The 19,700-nt window shown below is 41.1% G+C and overlaps 1 protein-coding gene across 1 annotated transcript in view; it reads right to left on the bottom strand.

Annotated features, from left to right (window-relative positions):
• The window catches only part of GABRA5 (gamma-aminobutyric acid type A receptor subunit alpha5), a 56,047-nt gene that overhangs the window by 23,368 nt on the left and 12,979 nt on the right, over window positions 1–19,700 (bottom strand). Inside the window, exon 7 of the mRNA XM_058044599.1 lies at window positions 4,983–5,065. Coding sequence (XP_057900582.1) covers window positions 4,983–5,065 — 83 coding nt within the window. The remainder of the gene's footprint in view (window positions 1–4,982; window positions 5,066–19,700) is intronic.

Here is a 19,700-nt window from a genome sequence, read left to right as displayed (position 1 = left end):
TGGGCTGCTCAGCATTTCACAGAGGTCTGCCCTGGCTCTCTCCACACGTTCTTTCCCAAGGAAGGCACTAATACATCCCAGCAGAGTCAACAAGCTGTGCTGACTGTCTCTGCTCTCAGGAATAAATTCAAGGAGCCTCTTCTGTCCACCTGTATGGAAGAGTAGCAGAAAAGCTCTGCCTCTACATATGAGACTGCAGTTCCAGCTGTCCCTGAGAGCAACCTATGAAAAGCTTCCTAAGAGCCCTTTCCACTTTTCAAAGTCTCTTAAAATTAACATTTGTGTTTATTTATTATTCATTTAATCATATTCTTATACAAGACTTTTACACACTAGTTTTGAGAGGCCGAATACATTATTTATCATATTTTACTAAACCAGAATTAAAGTCTGTTTAGAACAACACTGTTTTCAAGTTCTCCCTCCATACTTGCAGTTTTCCTGCTGCTCTTGCAGATGCTAATTGGGAAAAGTACAAAATGAAGAAAAAACCCCGTAGGTGCCTTCACCTCAATGCCTTCACTGCATGCTAAGAAAATATCAGGGAAATTTTATTAAAATACCTTTTTTTAAAAAAAATTCTAAGTGGCTACAAGAAATGGATAGTATGTGAATAGCGATTGCCTTAATGTTCAGTGTTGCAATAAAAATTGGGATACTGGTAAAGTTACTGTCTCCTCATTACTCTGACTTCACCATGCTTATTAGAGGAAAATAATTTGAGCCTATGTCCTCCTACAGAACTAGCCTGTGCACTTCCCTTTATCAAAAGTCAAACTGTGACTCAGTTTGAGGTGTTAAAAAGGAAGATGTACATAAACTACGTTAGCTACTATCTCCAGACACTACAAATTGTTCCCTTACCAACAGCTGGTAAGCTCGCTTGTTGATCCACAGCAATCAACCTTGGCCATCTTCATGGCCGATTAAAATTCATCAGGAATCAACACAGGTCCTCTTTTTCCTGTGCTCATGAGCTTGGGGATCTCATTATTTTCAGAATATTCATTAAATTCTCTACTTACTCTAAAAATAGCATGGGGTGGGGGTGGGTTTGCTGCTAGTGACTAGTAGCTGCTTAATGTATTTGTCCAGTCCATGATACAAGATCGGGTAACTCCATGTACTCAGGCACTGTGTCTTCAAGAGACAGTTGTCATAAATAGACTCCACCTTACAGAATTCAATATTGTCAAAGCACCAATTAACAGCAATTAACTAATTCATCTTCAGGGCAACCCTGTGAGCTAGGTAACACCGATATAATTAACACAGGAGTAAAATGAGATTTAGGAGTTAAGTCAGTTGCCTGGGCAGAGGCCTTCATGGTCTAGTGGATTAGACATCTGCCTCTCCAACCAAAGACGTTGAGTCTAATCCTTTTTCTGACATTGATTTGCTGCATGACCTTATGGAAAGTCAATTAACTTCTCTGTTTCAGTTGCACTGGAGATAATGATGCTTACCTACCTGGTGACACATGGGCATTTGGACACTGTACTAAATTATACTCTTAATGTATTCTTAGGGACTGTCAGTGGAAGAGGTGAAACATTAAAGCTAGGAAGCTTTAATGTCCTTGCTATTTTATCTAATTCTTCCTCCCCACACCAGAAATAGCCTCAGGTTTAGACCAAATTTCTTGGGTTAAGGTGCTCCTAGTGAAACTGCTTCTGGCATCAGGAATTTTCATTACATCCTGTTTGACCAGCAAAGTTATTTAGAGTACAGGTCAGCACTAGAATTGCAAAGGAAAGTTATTTTAAACTTGGCCATGGAAGAAACCAGCACCCTTCCCATGCTACCATGAGATAATGAACAGACTGTCACAGCAATCCCCATCAAGTACCCTGGATTCAAAGAGAGCAGAGCCTGCTGAGAAATCTCTGAGCCTGTGCTCATGCATCATCCCCGGTTCCTTCTAAATGAGACTTCTGCAGGATAATTTCTACAAGTGTTCTGACCCCTAGCAGGGATGCAATCCCACAGGAAAGGTACCTGTATACATGTACTCCTGGAGCAGAGCCACCTGATCTTGCCATCTTGGAGCAGTGGGGAGCTGTACTTAACAGAAGGACAACTAAAGGACAAGTAAAACCTGCTCTGTTCATTTCATTAGACATGCCATAGAGTGCTAAAATACCATTTCTGCAATGGGCATTTGGACTGCCCAGCAGGTACCTAGGCTGGTGGCATGCACAGGTAACTTTATATCACATTTTGTGTTTTTGACCAGGCTTTTAATTATTTCTACAAAATATTCTGTTGCTACATATCATGCTTCTTAGGCCCATAAAATCTCTCACAATTCTAATTTAGCAAGAAATCAGTCAAATAGGACGTAAGAATTCAATATTTACCTTTATTTATGTGAGAAAGCTTAATTTTCCTTCTCTTTCATAATGAAGAAAACATCAAGCACTTTTTGCCTTTTGCCTGCTGAATTATAGGAATCATAATGAACGTTCATGCAGCCAGAAAATGAATAACCTGCTCCTGCCTCTGCTGCAACACTGATCACTTCTCAGCATCCTTTCTGGTGCTGATCCGCCGTACACCAACTTTTTCAGTCCACTGCCCTGCTCTCTTCATCCTCAGACTGGTTAGCACCACTTTCTTCTCCACCCTCCCAGCTCCACTGATAATGTGTTTAACATTTACTTTGATGCTATTCCTTGAGGCTTTTCAAAAACCTTTTTGGAAAGAAGACCATTAAAAAAGAAAGCCTGTAGGGAAAGACAGTGAGGAAAGCTAAAGCAGAAAGGGTATGTGCTTATCTATCATATTCCCCTGTAGGCTTTGTCTTGCTGCAAGCCTGCAGGTGACTCAATGCAAACCCACACTGCTGTAAATAGGGAATAAATATTGTTCTCTCCTAAAATATACCTGGACTATTTCAATAGACTTAGACTTACTGGCTGCTACTTGTACAAACATATTAAATCCCAATAAATTACAAGGGAGCTGTAGATCAGTAATACAGATATTCTCCAGGCTGAAAGACTGTCTATATCTTGTCCCTGTATATTTACTTTTCGCAGAGGCCAGTGGTGTGGCTAGCACAGACCAAATGGTTCCATGTCTACACATTGTGAAAAAACTTACAGGTTACTTATAATACCTTATAAACGTTTTCTAGGATTTTATTCTGAGCATGGCAAGGGGCAGAAAGCAAAACTCTCTTCATCCCTCACAAGCCTAAAATATAAATCCTTGGTGCTGGTTTTGACACAGATTAAAATTACCTGAGCGCTAAGAGGTGATTAACATGTAACACAATTGGCACTAGCAGGACATATAATTACATTCAGACAGATTACTGGGCACTCCTTCTAAGCATTTGTAGCTTATCTCGTAATGTTATCTCATGCACTCACATGTTTAACTGGGATGCTTTTTTTTTGGTCTTACTATGTGGAGAGTTAGAACCTGTACCTTACTGCACCTAGTCTACTAATACACGGAAATATCCATTTAACTTTAAGGCTGAGCTTCAGATCTCTGCTGCATCAGACTCTTTATTTAAATATGTACGTTTTAATATTGCATATTTTGCAAGATTTCATAAAACTATACAACACATCAGTTCTGTAGTCTAGACTAGAAATCAACTAATGTAACTTCATCTATTGATAAACACTGTAATACCAGGAAGGATACCTTCTTTTTCTTTGTCTTATTAATTCTTCCCAGGGGCTTTTGTTTAACCCTGTATATAAACAATTAGTCTCCTGTGAGATGTCTTCCCATTTTCAAGTTCAGAATTAAATGGGTGATTTGCATGCAGGTTTTTTAAGTGGAATATAAAGGTGTCTGGACCTTCAGATTTATATTGGCTTTGCTGTAAATTAATGCTGCTGAAGTCCATAAACACACTTGAACCTGCAGTGAGTTTGTAAAATACTGGTGACTCTTTGGATGAAACAGAATCTGGATTGGAAGAGGGAAAGGAAATCAGTTCATCTTTAGTTTGGTAATGTGGTATAGTTACTGTAAACAGTGTTTTAACTTCTTAGTATGATCACTAGCAGACAATGTATAGTCAGTATTAAATCAGGGCAGATACAGACGATAAAGGCAAAGCTTAATCTTGCTAGGATTAGTGACTCTAAATTGATACGGCTGAAAAGCATTGCAAAATGCTGAAGTTAGGTGGCTTCAGGGGCTAGCAAAATGCCTTGCATGGTAATTATCAAAAGTCTTCAGAGACAATGATTGCACCTGGAAGCACTGATTTGATTACCAAAACAAAAAAATAGTCTACTGCAGTAGCCTCATTTGTACTTTAATTAAGAGCTTTGTTTTTAAATATAACCATCTGATTCCCTGGGGTTATTTTTAAAGTAAGCTTCTGGCAAGGCAGCAGTGTGGTGGATTAGAGGCTTGGAATTGAGGAAAAATCATCGTTCGGCATACAGTTTAGAATAATGTGTGCATATATACAAATACATGTGTATTAAACATCATGTAACAGGATACAGGACTGGATTTATTAAAGCCAAATGGAAAGATATTTCCTCTTTTAATATTCTAGATCTCTTTTAATATATGCAATGCAGATATTGAACTGCAGTCTGCTTCATGTAAATGCCATAACAATTGCACATCAATCTGATCGAGCCAGTGAAAGCTCTGTTTTACTCCAGATGTAAAACCAAGTTATCAATTTAGCTGTCTGCATCTAGAACTCCATCTAACAGTGGCTGTTACACTTGATGTGGATATATAAGACATATCACCCATCAACTCACCGTTTATCATGGAGTATGCAGGCATGAGTGGAAAAGCAGCAGACCCAGATAAAGCATAGTCATGGGAAAGATGCCGCAGGATAGCACAAGGGGAGCAGAAGGGGGATGCTAAAGAACCATGTTAAAAGGGGAAGGCTGGAGGGGAGGGTGAAAGATCTGTACAAGACATTTCTGAACATGAGAAGACAGAAAATGGTATTTTTCAAGTTCTTATTCTAGAAGAAAACTTACAGCTTCCAAATTTTAATGGGCAAGCATGTGCATCCATGGGGAAATCTTCAAGCTGCATGGGACATTCAGCAGAGATGGTCAATCTGTGGGGGAGTAAAAAGAAAACACATAATTTTTTTCCCCAACGCTTTTCCTTTAGGCCCCTCACTGCACTGCATGAGTGCTGACACAAGCACACTTTTCCTGAAGGCTCCTTGCTCCTGCTGAAATCAGAGATAACCCCCTGTTAAACTGAATGTGAGATAAGCCAGGTGGACCACTCTGTGTGCATGCCCCAGGCATTATCTAGTAACCCTGAGACATGTGGAATGATTTTATTTATGTAAGCTGTCCCAATAAGATCATTATTTTTATTAGTATGTGAAGAAACTCCTGTGATGGAGTTTCTGCCATGTACTTTATACTTATCTGCTCTCTGTACATACTACAACTGGACTAGGAATTTGACTCCTGGGCCAAATAGCAGTGTTACAGACATAAAGAATTATTGACTTTATATGCAGATGTAACTATTTAAATGCATTGAATAGATATTTATAGATAGAAATATATAATATAACTAATAGAGCTATATATTAAGTTATATATAATCAAGGACATATATGCATCACTTTATCATAGTGCTCTATGGTTAACTTCTGTGGAAATCACATGGTATTGGAGTCCATTTCAGTACACCACACTGTGAATTACCTGGGCAAAAACAAGAGGGTCATATTCCCCAGCATCCTGCTTAGGGAAGCAATTTTATCCTGGACTCCAAAGCCACTATGTGAAAATATTTCATCTAGACCAGACAGAGGGGTAGGGAAGAAAAGACCCTTAGGCAAATATAGATATTTCCCATGGATGTTCTGAATGGTTGACCAATCAAGCTGAAGACTAAGAATAGTCTGAGGTAAATTTCTGGGCAGTGCAATATCAGTTATATTGATATCAAATGCATCAAATATATCAAATATCTCAAGAGAGCCAAAACGTGCTTCTAGCACAAGGAGGATCTGTTTTGTTTATGCCATTTTGATATTTGCATAATACAGATAGTTTGCTCAGGATGTGAAGATGAAAATCTCATTTTACTTTATGAATATCTTTATTGCTTTCTCATTTATGCTGTTATTCCACCTCAGAGGCAACAGCCCAGAGACATCCAAGGCTCCACAGACTGCCTGGTGCTGGGCTGACACAGGGCTCTACTGGAGGGCAGCCTGGTTCCTAACCAAATTATTGCTTGGGGAGTGAAAACTTCCAAAGAAATCCACAACACCCTACTACCAGCATGCAAAAGAACACGTTCCTATCACTATAGCAACATGGAGCTATATATGCTGGCTATATAAATAGTCATCACTTCCTATGGTGCCATAAGAGCTGCTGTCAAAAGGGGCTGTAAAGGGTAATAATCTGTGTACAGACGGCACAGTGCTCAGCCAGTCCACTTCAGTACAACACAGTGATGCCTTGCCAGGGCACTACAGCTACACAATCAGTGGGGGAAACAGCTCCACTCTGCTGGAGCTAACACACAGAAATTCTGGAGCTCTACCAATGGCTGGAAATGGCAAAGTAAGCATAGAAAATGCAACACTATCACTGGCTAGAGATCGTATTCTGAGGATGAGCAGGGAAACAGCGAGAGAAAAAGGCAAAATGCACACAGTAATAGAAAATGTAAAGATAACATGCCATAGAAAGCCACAGAAAAAGAAATCCAGTTCAGAACAGAGATAATTTACCATTTGGTAAGAACAGACAGGAGGGTACAATATAGAAAAGGCCTGAGATTCTTGAGCTGTTATTGAGCTTTATTTTTCTAAAAGATATTTTAACATCACTCAGATATATAGTTGTCTGCAGTGGAGACTGCCCTTGGGCACCAAAGGCAGCAAAGCCAGAGTTACCAAGAGTGGTGTGTGGATGAATTTAATAAGCTGGTTCTAGCAGTATCCTGCCCAGAACTCACATCCTTTTCACACAAAACACTCTAATGGGCCCTTGAAAGCAAGGCTGTCAACCCTCCAATGCATCATTTTATTTTCCATGTTAAGCACTACAAATTTAACCTTCTTGATAAATTCAGAAACCTTGCTCCAAGAGCCCAGGAAAAGCCAGGGTGCTTTGCTGCAGTCCATCTCCTGTCTGTCTACCAACAGTTTAGGCATGTCATTTCAGAGCTGCAGCTTGACAACATTTTAATATACACACTTGTCATCTGCAAACATCGAAGGAGGGAATGCTTGTATCCATCTTACAAAGACAACAGGCGTAGAATCAGGAAGTGAAGGAATATTCAGTGCAGAATTATGCATAAGACCTTCTGCTTCATCTCGCTGTCCTATGAATTGTATCCTGCTGCCTGCACCTCTGGAAATAACCCCTGTGTGTAATGAGGAAGGTTGCAGACATTCATCAGCTATAAATGTGGAAGAGAAGTGAAGATGAGTTGCACAGAGACTGTGATCTAGTGGAATTTAATTAAGTCCCTCCAGAAATGACTTTTGCCTGTCCTAAATAAAAGGGTAGCAGATAAGGCTGGAGGGCATCTGGCTGCCACTACCTGACTCAGAAGCCTCAAAGACTCTTGAGGTGCGAGGGCTACTCCTCTGTCCCCTCTTAATTTCTCATCCAGCAAAAGGCAGAATATCCTTTGAAAGGGCACTGCCTTCAGCAGTCTTCTGGGTCTAGCCTGAGGAAAGGTAGAACCAAGTTTAGGAGCTGTTAATGTGCTTGGGGACAGCCTTTCCTTCCATTAACATGAATTCTTTGGTTAAAATGTTCATTTTGCTCTCTGTCAATGATATCTGCATGCTTCTTTCCTTTTCCCATGCCCCCATCCTGGGACCACTTGTAGTCTGACAGTCTTGAACAAAATTAACTAGCCCTACCTATTTGTTACATGCTCTTAAGAACTATGTAGGTTATTTTTAAGAGCTCAATAAACACTCTCCTAGAAACCTCTTAGAAAAGTGTGCATTACCCGAGGCTTTTGAAGTGTCTTGTAATGGCTGATGTGACAAAAATTTTGACAGGAAACTTGTAAGAAAACTTAACTGTGGGTTCTGATTCACAGCACAAATGTCACCACCCTGAATTTCTGTAGTTGCTCTGTGCCCAACACGAACTGGTTTTCATAACTGTGTGAGGACCTGAAAAACAAAGTCACTCAACTGACTCCTGGTTCAAAGAGGCTGGATTTTCTACTGCATAAAAGCAGCACAGCAGACATCTACACTCTGGGGGCAGGAAGAACAGGTTGTTGCATACAGATTTGCTCTGAGATGCAGAGTACAAACTATATATTCAGATATAGCCCCAGGAGGCTCAAAAAATTGATATCTGGGTCTACTCCTTCAAATATCACCTGCAGTGATATTTACACACTTTGGCTTTTAACATTGTGATAAAGCTTAGGGACCCTTTGTATATTCTAGTTTACACAGCTGATTATTACACAGTCCTCGGTCACAGCCAGCATGGCATCATGCTTTTCAAACCTGATTTTCTTTAATGACAACATAACCCATCTAGTTGATCAAGGGAAGTCATCAGGGAAGCTCATGCCATCTTTTTGGATTTCCTTACAGCTTATGCTACTGTCTCTCCCAGTATCCTTCTGGACAAAATATCCAGCACACAGCTGGATAAATAAATTATGTGATGGGTGAGCAACTGGCTCAGGGGTCGGACACAAAGGGCTGCAGTGAACAGATGACATGAGACTGATGACCTGTCACTAATGGGGCTCTGCAGGGCTCTCTCTTAGGCCCTGTGCTCTTCAACATCTTTGTGAATTACTTGGATGCAGGACTGGAAGGGATACTAAGCAAGTTCATAGCTGATACAAAACTGGGAGCAGTTGCTGCCTCCCTTAAAGGCAGGGAGGTCCTGCAGAGAGTCTTACAACAAATCAGAGGAGTTACCAATCACCAACAGTATGAAGTTCAGCAAAGGAAAGTTCTGGATTCTGCACCTGGGATAGGGCAGCCCTGGATATATGGACTGGATATATGGGAATGAGATGCTGGAAAGTAGCACCATGGAAAGAGACTTAGGGGTCCTGGTCAGTGGCAAGTTGAACATGAGTCACCAGTGTGCCCTGGTAGCCCAAAGGGCCAACCATGTCCTGGGGTGCATCAGGCACAGCATCACAGCTGGGCAAGGAAGGGCACTGTCCTGCTCTGCTCTGCATTTGGGCAGCCTCACCTGGAATATTGTGTGCTGTTTTGGGTACCACACTATAAGAAAGATAGTAAATTATTAGAGAGCATCCAAAGGAGTGCTATGGAGATGGTGAAGGACTTTGAGGGGAAGCTGTATGAGAAGTGGCTGAGGGGAGCCTACAACCTCCATGTGATGGGAAGAAGAGGCAATGATATGTTCTCTGTGAGGACCAGTGACACAGGACCCAAGGGAATGGCCTGAAGTGGTGTCAGGTTGGATATTAGAAAAAGGCTCTTCACACAGAGGGTGGTTGGACACTAGAACAGACTCCCCAGGGAAGTGGTCACAGCACCGGCCTGACAAAGTTCAAGAAGCATTTAGACACATTTGTGTGTTTCTTGGGAATGGTCCCATGCAGGGGGAATTGCACTTGATGCTCCTTGTGGGTCCACTTCAACACAGCATATTCTGTGATTACAACAAAATCACTCTCAGTTTGCATTTACTTAAGAAAGAGAAAGAAGGCCTGGCCCTCCGTTCATGCCCTCCAAACATGAAACAGCCTTTGCCCAATCCTTTTAATATGGTGACTCCAGAATGATCTGTGATTCTCCAGAAGGATGATGATTGTTATTCCCAGTGCAGCACAGTTATCTGAGCTAGAGATCATCACCAAACCAGGATTTTTCTGTCACAGCAAACAGACTGGCTCAAAAGGTAGTTATTTTCAACAGAAGCACTTAAAAGCTTCCCTCCTCCATCATTGTGTCTTAATAAAACCCCTATGGGATTAGTTCCACTCAAACAGGGTCTATGACAAGATTATAAGCAGCTATTAAAGGTCCATTGCAATAGGAGAATAAAACTCTGATTTTATTGAAGATGGTGGTAAAATTCTCTCTGACTTGAATGAGACCACTATTCATCCAAAAAATGTAACAATTTACATTACAGCTGCCGATTTATTAATGACAAAATTTTGTTTTCATAATGCTCCAAGTACTCACACTGCTAACCAAGTGTTAATCAACCAACAAAATGCCATTGTGTACCTTAACTATCTGAAAAAAAAAGTTAGGTCTACAAATTCTTTAATCTGTCATCTATAATTGTACATGAAAGCTTTATCAAAGCTTCATAAGGTATAGCCTTTAAAAACATAAAGTGATTACTGACATTCTGTTTCAAGACACATAAACAAAATTCTAAGAAAAGCACAATTCAAGCAGCAAGACTTGTTCACTTCAGAAAAGTCACCTTCAACCATTTCCACTGGGGAATTAAGCATGACAATGCTTTCAAGAGATTGTTCCTTTTTAACAAGAGGGAAAAGAAGGAGGTGTTAAAATCAAGGATGTGGCAAGAAAATAAATTCAGATATTAGGGAGGCAGACATTTGGAGTTAGTGTGCTTCAGGGTGAGGTGAGAAACCCTCAGTAGCAGTCCCCAAGACAGGAGGCACCCTGTCCTGTTTTAGGTCACTACAGGGACCCCCCCAGCTGTTCCCTGATCTCCTCAATGCAAGGAGCATCTGTTCCTACTTGTGGGTCAAGAGAGGGGGGACTGAGCATCCTTCTCCTAATCTGTGAGTGCAGGAAACATTTTCCAGCATATTATCTGCAGCTGCCAGGCAGGAGTTGAGGGCAGTCACCTGCCCGGGGAGCCACAGACAGCTGCAAAACTTGCTTCGGCTTATCAAAAGTTATTTGCTACTAACTTTAATATAAAAAAAAAAAATAAAACAGAGAGCTCTAGAATGAGAGGGGAGCAGAAAGGCAGTCACCAGTGGCTTTTGGGAGAACTTAATTCAAGATAAATATTGAATAATAGGAGTTACAGATGAGGGGACACAGAAATACTTTTGTTGGCACTGAGGTACTATGGCCAGAGAGATATGGAGTTTTTCTGCCTATTTGCACCCATCCCCAAACCAGCTCCATCTTCTTAGTTATTTATTTCAGTGCACTACCCTCACCCCTGTTTAAAGGGAACATTTAAATACTGTGCTTTGACCCAACCTGTGTCGGCAACCAGTACCTGCTATGGGGCTTAGGTGAGCCCAAGTGCCCTTCCCAGCATGAGACCAGCCATTTTCCTTAATAAAAGGGAAAATATTTGCTTGAAACTCACCTTAAACCAACTACAATCTATCTCTCCAACATGCCAAAAAAGGGTTAAGTAGATGCAGCCTTTAGCCAGGCTATATCTCACTCCAGTGGGCTTGCTGACCCCAGCTGGGTCAACTCCAGGAGAAGCTTCCTGGGGTACCTGCTCCAGCATGACCTCAGCAGAACAATTCAAGCCCTTCTGGTATCTCCAGTATGCCCTCTGACACACAGGGGGCCAGGAGAATAACAGATTTAGGGTTTTTTCAAACTCTATTTTTTCAAACATTAGGTTTATGAAATTATTCATTTGACCTTGACTGATGACACAACCATTCACCTGTTCTCCTACTGTGATGTCTTGGGAACACTTCAATAACCAAACTTCTATTTCTTTCAAAAGTTTTTACAGTAAGACTTGTTTTAGACCCCAGCACAGTAAGTGTATAGTCCAGGGAACTGATCTCTCCTGTGTTCCTGAAGTAAATGTAACGTGCCAGTATAAGCCTATATGTTGCATACATACATACATACATATACATACATACATATATATATATATATATATACATATGAAGCCCTTGCCATACAGTCCTAACAAACCCTGTTGGTGGTAGCGTGTTACAGAACAGAACAGAAGTTACAGAAGTTTTAGAATGTGGACAGATGTTGACCCATGGAAGCACAGTGGCTGTAAGAGTCACCCTGAAACCTGCCCCTGGTTGGGTGACTGTCTGCAGCCTGGATCATGGGGAAAGAAGTGATTATTCTAAGTAACTCAAACACTGCTTTACTCATGAATTTCCATCACTGTTGGAAAAAAGGCCAAAATTCAGATTCAGAGCCTTGATCTGAATGTCCATGTGGGATGTAGAGGCAGTTCACCACTGTTTCCTACTTATAAGCACTGATTTCTTTGCAAAACACCAAATAAAGTGAACAGAGAACAGAAAATAAAGCTAAGACTAGAGTGAGGTGCTCTGCAGAAATTTCTGTCTCAGCCCATTTTACCTTCATAACCATTCTGCCAAGAATACTACCATGTCCCAACTTTCCTATGATGCTGAGATGTGCTATCATTATGTGACAACTAAATGTCCTTTAAAATGCTACAGGGAAGGGACTATGGAAGATAAGAGCTCCAGTCATTGATGCTTTTGGGAGCTGTGATTACATAATTCAGGTGTATGGTGACAGCAAAACTCTCACTTTAAACAAACAAAATCCTCAGCACAGCTTCTGCTGAAGTGTAAAACAAGACTTTATTTGCCTAGATGAACTGTGCTGAAGACAAAATTATTGTGATGTGATCTGAGGTGGCAGAATTGATCTCAAAAGCTGTGCCACTATAAGAATGACTTCCCTGCCTGTGGATAACTCGACATACCCAGAGCATACTCTTAGACAGGAGCAGGGGATATGTTCAGCCTCTAGACACAGGAAAAACAGAAAAATGCAATGAAATAACAAATAGTATACACAAATGACATTATATGGATTTGGGAGGTTACAGAAAGACTCACAAAGCAGACATTTATAGTAAAGGTAATACTTTTAATTCTTCAGTACCTCTTTTAAGGACATAAAACCAATGGATGAAGCAGTGAGTTTATGCTTATCCAACTTTGCCATGCAAGTTATCTAATGAAGTCTGTAAGCAAGGTAGAACTTGCTGGGAAAAACTCTGGTTTTTTATCAGACTAACTAGTGCAGTAAAACCCCAACCTTTTTGATAGACAATTCCTTCTTCAGGTTCTCTTCCTAAAAACTTTACTTTCCTAAAGAAACTTTAGATCAAAATGGCTATGCAGCTCTGAATGTTCTGCACAGTATCACAACCATCTATTGGAGAGTTTCACTTAAAAACCTCTCCAAGCTTTCTCTTCTTTATGGTCCCTTATCCATGATGAATTCTCTTTTGGCACCCCATGAAGAAGGCTTCCAAACTTTTCCACTGCAGCAGCTTCTTTTTTTAGTGAATTCGTGAATTAAAACCCAAAAATCTAACTAGCTCTAGCAATGCTGAGAAGCTGATGCAGTTGTTGATGCAGGTGAAATGGGAAACAATATCTCAGCCAGCCCACACCTCATTTTGCCAGGCCACACATTCCCCAAGTCTGCCCATCCTACACGTTCTGACTATAATCTCCTTATCTGCATGGCTTTTTGATAGCATGTTCAAGAAGGAGCAAACTGCCTAAGTACAGTTGTTCTTGAAGTGCTGAGTAACACTGAACTATGAGCTTCTTTTTGGCTCTCAAGAGAGGCCAGTCCCTGTTACTGGCAGAACCAATACCTGGTGCAGTCAACTGCACAGCTAATCTTTGCTTTCAGTGGAAGACAACCCAAGTACAGGAGAAAGAGGGGAGCGTAGAAATCACACTAAATGATGAAGGCTAAGGACTGTGATGGACACAGTCCAGTCATCCTTCAATTCTGGTATCTCCTGCTAGGCAGTTTGATCAGTGCAGGTTTTCAGACTGTCCCAAAGGGCTTTCATTTTTCCATTTCTGCCTGTCAGTATGGCATGAAGGCTCCATGGATGAAGGCTACCTCACTGCACAGACATCTTTTTGCTTCCTCCCAGTTCACAGGCCCTTTTTATTCCTATGGACAGGCATAAACTATATGAAGTATTTTCTACTGAGAAAAATTATCTGTATTTAGAAAGTAAGAGTGGGGGGAGGGATGAGGAGGAGGAGCAGACATCAGATGAGCAGTACCAGCCCATTTGGGCTCTCTCACATTTAGACTGGGATGCACACACATGGCAGGGTAGGTAGGAAAGATTATGACCTAGCAATACAGAACCCAGAATAATCTTTGGTTCTTTTCCACAGTTCAGACCTAGAGCTCAAAACTATCACAGCTTCCTTTCAGCCACTTGCATTTAATTCCAGCGTCCTCTTATCCACCTCAGGTTTACCTCCAAGATCACACCTCATCATAATCTCCTGCTTTCTGAGTAACATTAATGCTCCCCACACCTCTGCAAGAGAGGGAAGCAGTGATTTGGATTAGAGGGAAACCTGCACATCCCTATATGTATGTACCTTACTGGTACATGAAGAAAGTTGTTTAGCCATCCAAACAGGATGTCATTATCTGGGGTTTTTTTGCCTTGCTTCTGAAATGCTCCATGCTCCTGATTAACACAGCCATGAAGGGCCAGGTAAATGGTCAGACTGTGGATTTTCACTGCTCCAGGAAAAGAGCCCTATGATTCCTCAGCTGTTTAACATCATAAATAGCCATTAAACAGGCCTCAATTTACCATCTGTTTGCTATTCATACCACCACCAGTGCTAGCATCTGCTACAGCATAATCACCTGTTTGCTACAGTTCAACCTCAGAGAAGGAATGGCCGAATCTCCTAGAGATATTTGTTTCTAGAGCTCCTCATAAGGTGCACTATATTCTCTCCTACACCCATCTAGACAAAAGCAGAGGACTGAACCCAGTTTGTGTGTTCAGGTGCACTGCACTTGCACAACCTCGGGCTTTAGGTTGCACAGAGAGGAAAGTGTATGAGTCCTCCACAAAACAGCTACAGGACCAGCTGCTGGCCAGAACATCCCATAGCTTTAGGTTGCTGGCTCACTCCCCATTTCCAGGCTACATGAGCATGGAAGTGGAAAACACCAAAGGAAATAACTAAGATGGGACTCATGTGACTAAACAAAGGTATTAGTTACACTGTACTCCTTTGTCTGCCACTGAAAAAAACAACAACCCCGAAGTGTGAGTGGAGATAAATAATCCTCATTTAATTTCACTACTAAAGTAGACATCTGAAATAATGTAGACTTCTAATTCCAGGAGAAATTCTCTCTCCTGCACTGGGAGCAAATCTGAGCAAAGACGCTTGGCTGCAGTCACCAACATTACAGATGAACAGAATTAGGTGAATCCCACCCACCCTGCCTGGTGCATTACACCACAGTGTATTTCAGATTATCCACTGCATGTTTCAGGACAAATATAATGCACTTCAGAGGATGGTATTTCTGATTAGGCAGATGAAGATACTAATTTCAGTCTAAATGAAATGACCAGGGAGTGTGCTGTAATGTTATCCTCCCCTAATAATAAAAAAAGACAGCAGAGCCATAACAATTCTTTAGTATCTATCTACTTTCAAAGCCCCCAGATTCAGAAGCCCAGATTGGGCTGATACAGAGACACCAAAGCACCTGTGCTTTCCCTGGGTGCTTGGAAGCATCTGTCAGGGCACTGCTTCTTTGCAGGTTCTGTTCAGTCACCCCATCCATGCATGCCAGCCCTGCTGGCTCATGCCTATAAAGCACATGTAACACAAAGGAATTTGGCAGAAACTGTACCACCTCACCCTAAAGGGAAGGTGGGTCTGCCTCTGAGCCCAGCAAGACCTGGAACTAAAGTTGTAGCTTTTGTAGCTCCTCAAAGTCCAAGCAAGCATACCCCTCCCCCAAGGACATGCCGGTTCTGGTTTGGGATTTGTCTTTTAATCAATTCTGCCCTTGCTGTGTGAGTTCCCATCTCTGTGATGGAGATCTCTGTGGGGCTCTGCATACTTTTATTACCAGCAGAATAGACCATTGTTACACAATCTACATTGGGGTTATATTTGGTCATAATTGCCCATTTTGAATGGATACACCACAGACTCCTCTGATGCCTTCCTCTCCCTGTAACTCCAGCCCCGGATTTTTCATACCAACAAATCGTGGTTCCTTGAAGGACAACTTTTCAGAAATGGGGCAATGTGCAACCAAAACAGAGCAAGGGGAGCCAAGAGACTTGGTGTTTAAACAAGAATCCTGCTGCTATCCTCAGGGAAGGGCCCTTCACTTCACATATCCCTGTTTTCTCTAGCTCTGTCAAAATCTGAATGACGAAGAGCAGCTGAGAGTCCTTGCCACCATGGCAATTTTTCATCACTCTGGAAGATTCAGCCCAATGTACAGAAATCACTTTTTTTTCTTCCAGCTTCAGGCAGGTTGAAGCTTGAATACAAAAGAAAATGCAGCAAGTCTAACACAAGGAAAGGAAATGCTTATTTGTATGTCTTCATGGCTTGTGATTAGTTTTGCAACATTTATGCAATACCTAAAAAGCATTGACAGATCCCTTTCTGTAGATATAAATAATAAATAAGAAAAAACACATTCAGATTGAACAGAAATGTTCCCATCTAGACATCTGGCTGATGGAAAACGGAGAATTCATTTTAAATCATAGATTTGCTGGTCACTTGTCGCTCGTGGGCACACTAGCAAACCTTTGTCTGGCAAAGTCAGAGCTTGAGAATGGAAACATTTATCACAGAATAATTTTCCTTTAAACAAACAAACAAACAAACAAACAAACAAACAAACAAACCCTGGCTTTCCCATTAAAAGTCTTGAAAGCAGCACCATATCTTTTGGTCAACTAATTTTATGATCAATAGCTCAAGAGCATAAAATGGTTAGGTTACTAATCCAAGTCCTTCACGGCAGAGCAGAATTAGTGCTAACATGCACCCAGGACGTGTTCACTTTCACATTCAATTTTAACACTAAGTGCTAATCTAAGAATCCATATTTTCAGCCTAGGTAAGCCTGTGTGTGCACCACAGCAGAGCAACCAGCGTGGTTATGCTGCCATCAAGTGGACACACATTGCTGAATTGTAAATATCTTTCTGGAACAGTAAAGATGAAAGAATTTCAGGGCTGTATTAAAAATTTTGGAGTTTTTTTAACACCATGCTGAAGAATTTCTGCATTCTCCAGCTGTTAAATTATTCATATGCAAATTATTGGGAGACGGATTTTACTGTAAACTCTACCAGGTTCTCTGGCAACCTTCTGTCATCATAATAACGTGGGAAAAATCTGTTTGAAAAATCCTCAGATATATGACTATGTCCTGTTTAAATTCTCAGATTATATCAGATGCATAGAAGCCCTGGTGGTAAAAAAAGGGATTTGGAGTCCTTTCAAACTGACAGTGAGAATGGGGCTCTAATGGGGCTTTTGTGATGGCACAAGAAAGATTTTTCACTATCTACAAGCTGATAGAAACCCACTAAAAAATGTGTAAAAGCTGCTGGCCAAAAGTTAATTTATGGTTCAAAAGTTTAGCTCAAGTGAGCCTGCTCTACTTCATATAATTTTTGGCTTCTTTTCTTCACAGCATTTTTTTCTGGCATTCTACAGCAAAGTTTATCAAAGCTTCTGTCTTCACATCCAATTCCCACTGAGCAAAAAAAAAAAAAATATGCAGCTCACTGAAACATGATGGTTCTCTTCTGAGCCTGAAAATGTTGCTTAAATCACTGTTCCAATTTTTCAGAATAAACAAATTCTATACTTTTTACATTATTTATTTCTCAGATAAGATAAACTAAATACATTTAAAATTTTTTAAAAGAATCTAATTTTTACCTTCATTCACAAAGCTATTTATATAGTGAAATATGAAGTATGTTTTCTAGCGCTTTTTATAGCACTGTTTTTACTGAAAAAAAAAAGGCAAAAAATTTGAAAGTGGAGCTACAGACAATACTCCCCTCTAGGGGCCGAAACAGAATTTGCAGTGTTCCATTCAGGAGCGCTTCATTTGTAAATCACATTAGTGAAATAAAACTAATAGGTCCTCCCAAGTGAAAGACAAGCAGAATTATTAAATCATTCCCCACAGAGAACACTGCTGTCTGTGAAATCTGTCCAGAGGACATGTTGTGCTCCAGAAGGGCTTTAATGCCACACATATACAGAAGCCCATTTAGCAGATTTCCTCCTAGCAACACACATCCCATCTACTTCCGACCCAGAAGTATCCTCAAATGCAATATGCGAGGTGTGCATCTTCCTTTATAAGCAAACACGTGTGTCACGGAAACGTATGTCCTGACAAGTACTAAAGCTGGAAGTTTGCTCAGCTGCTCATACTTGGTATATTTGGAAGTGAAATAGGATGGAAGGTCAGCATTGGCTCGGCTGCTTTCCTCCCCTTCATTCAGGCAGCCAGATGCAAGGTTGCAAAAGCAATTCAGGCATCTCTGTCAATGACAGAGGGTCCAATCCTCCCCACACAGAATACTCCTACGTACAGTCTGGGAAGCTCGCAATTCCTCCTTGGAAACGAGGAGAATGCAGAGCTAACAGAGGGCTGTCTACACATCCCCAGATCCTGAGAACTGAGTAAGCCTGATGGGAGCTACAGGAACTGGGGCTCAAGCCTCAGCTGAAGCTCAGTGCTGCACAATGCACTACCACTGAGACAAGCAGCTCCCCTCCAAAAAAAGCCCAGTGCTGTCTGTCTTCTCAAGGAATGCCATCCTAGGTAACTCTGCTAGCTGTTACCTTTGTTAGGATACTCAAGGTAGCTGAAGGGGCTGGCTGCTTGTCACAGTCACCTCTGAACAGGTTGGGATGGGACCCTCAAGCCACCCTGTGGCACAGAATGTCTCTGCTTCTACAGGAGCACATCTCCATGCATGTTACAAAGGCAGGCTCCTGACTGAGACTCCCTCTGACCCAAGCAGAAGGGATAAACACATGAAATTATTACTTGTAATATTGGAAAGCAAGCTGATTTAAAAGCTTTGCACTCTATTTTTTATCACATAACCTGTCGTTAGTAGAAATTTTATTTCCACAGACAATATTCTAACAAATAAAAGTTAAGTTGCATCATTTTTTAGGTTACAAAAGCATTCTGTTCTTTCTGTAGTCTACAAAATCATCAATCCCAAAAAATCAGGAGAAAAGGAGCTGAGTGGGATGATGAGAAAGTCTGTGTCACATCCATATTTTTCTCCAGCTGCATATGCTGAGCTTTTCCTCAGAAGGGTACCTGTGGGTACCCTGAAAATATTGTGCCATTTTCACCAGAGAGACACCCTGACAGAGTAACTCAGATTCAGTGATGAGCTTGCCTAGGTCTAGTTCACCCAGGTCTCACTCTGCTAGCTGTGGTGGCTTGGCTCCTCACCTCATGAATCAGGGCTTCACTGCATTTGTTTAACACTGCAAAAACCAGTGCTTGCCCTGAAATTGTGCAATCTGCCCCACAATGTAAGGTTCTGCTCCAGGCTGAATGTGAATCTGATCTGGACTTCACTTACACAAGTAATTTACAAAGATAATTGGGAATTTCCACTTCTGCAACCTCTCAAGTGGCACTTACCTAGTCCATGCAGCAGTGAGACTGGTTTGAAGGCTGACATTACTAACTTTTTTTGTGAAGTTTCTCTGACAGCCATTTGGACTTTCAAATGTGTCCATGCATCCTCACATTTTTTGGTTTATTATTGTGGTGATCACTAATTTGGGGCTAGTAAGTACAGCAATACACATAGTAGAAGAGAAAATTAGGATGGTTTTTTCTTCTTTTAAACATGACTTCCATCATGTCTAAGTCTTTTTAGTGCTAATGTAGTTACAACTGGGATGGTCTAAAGTTGTAAGGACACATGTAAGGA

This window comes from Melospiza georgiana, chromosome 2 (genome assembly GCF_028018845.1).
Source record: "Melospiza georgiana isolate bMelGeo1 chromosome 2, bMelGeo1.pri, whole genome shotgun sequence".
Classification (NCBI taxonomy): domain Eukaryota; kingdom Metazoa; phylum Chordata; class Aves; order Passeriformes; family Passerellidae; genus Melospiza; species Melospiza georgiana.
Note: the sequence above shows the minus strand (reverse complement) of the source record. Positions and strands in the feature narration are given on the sequence as shown.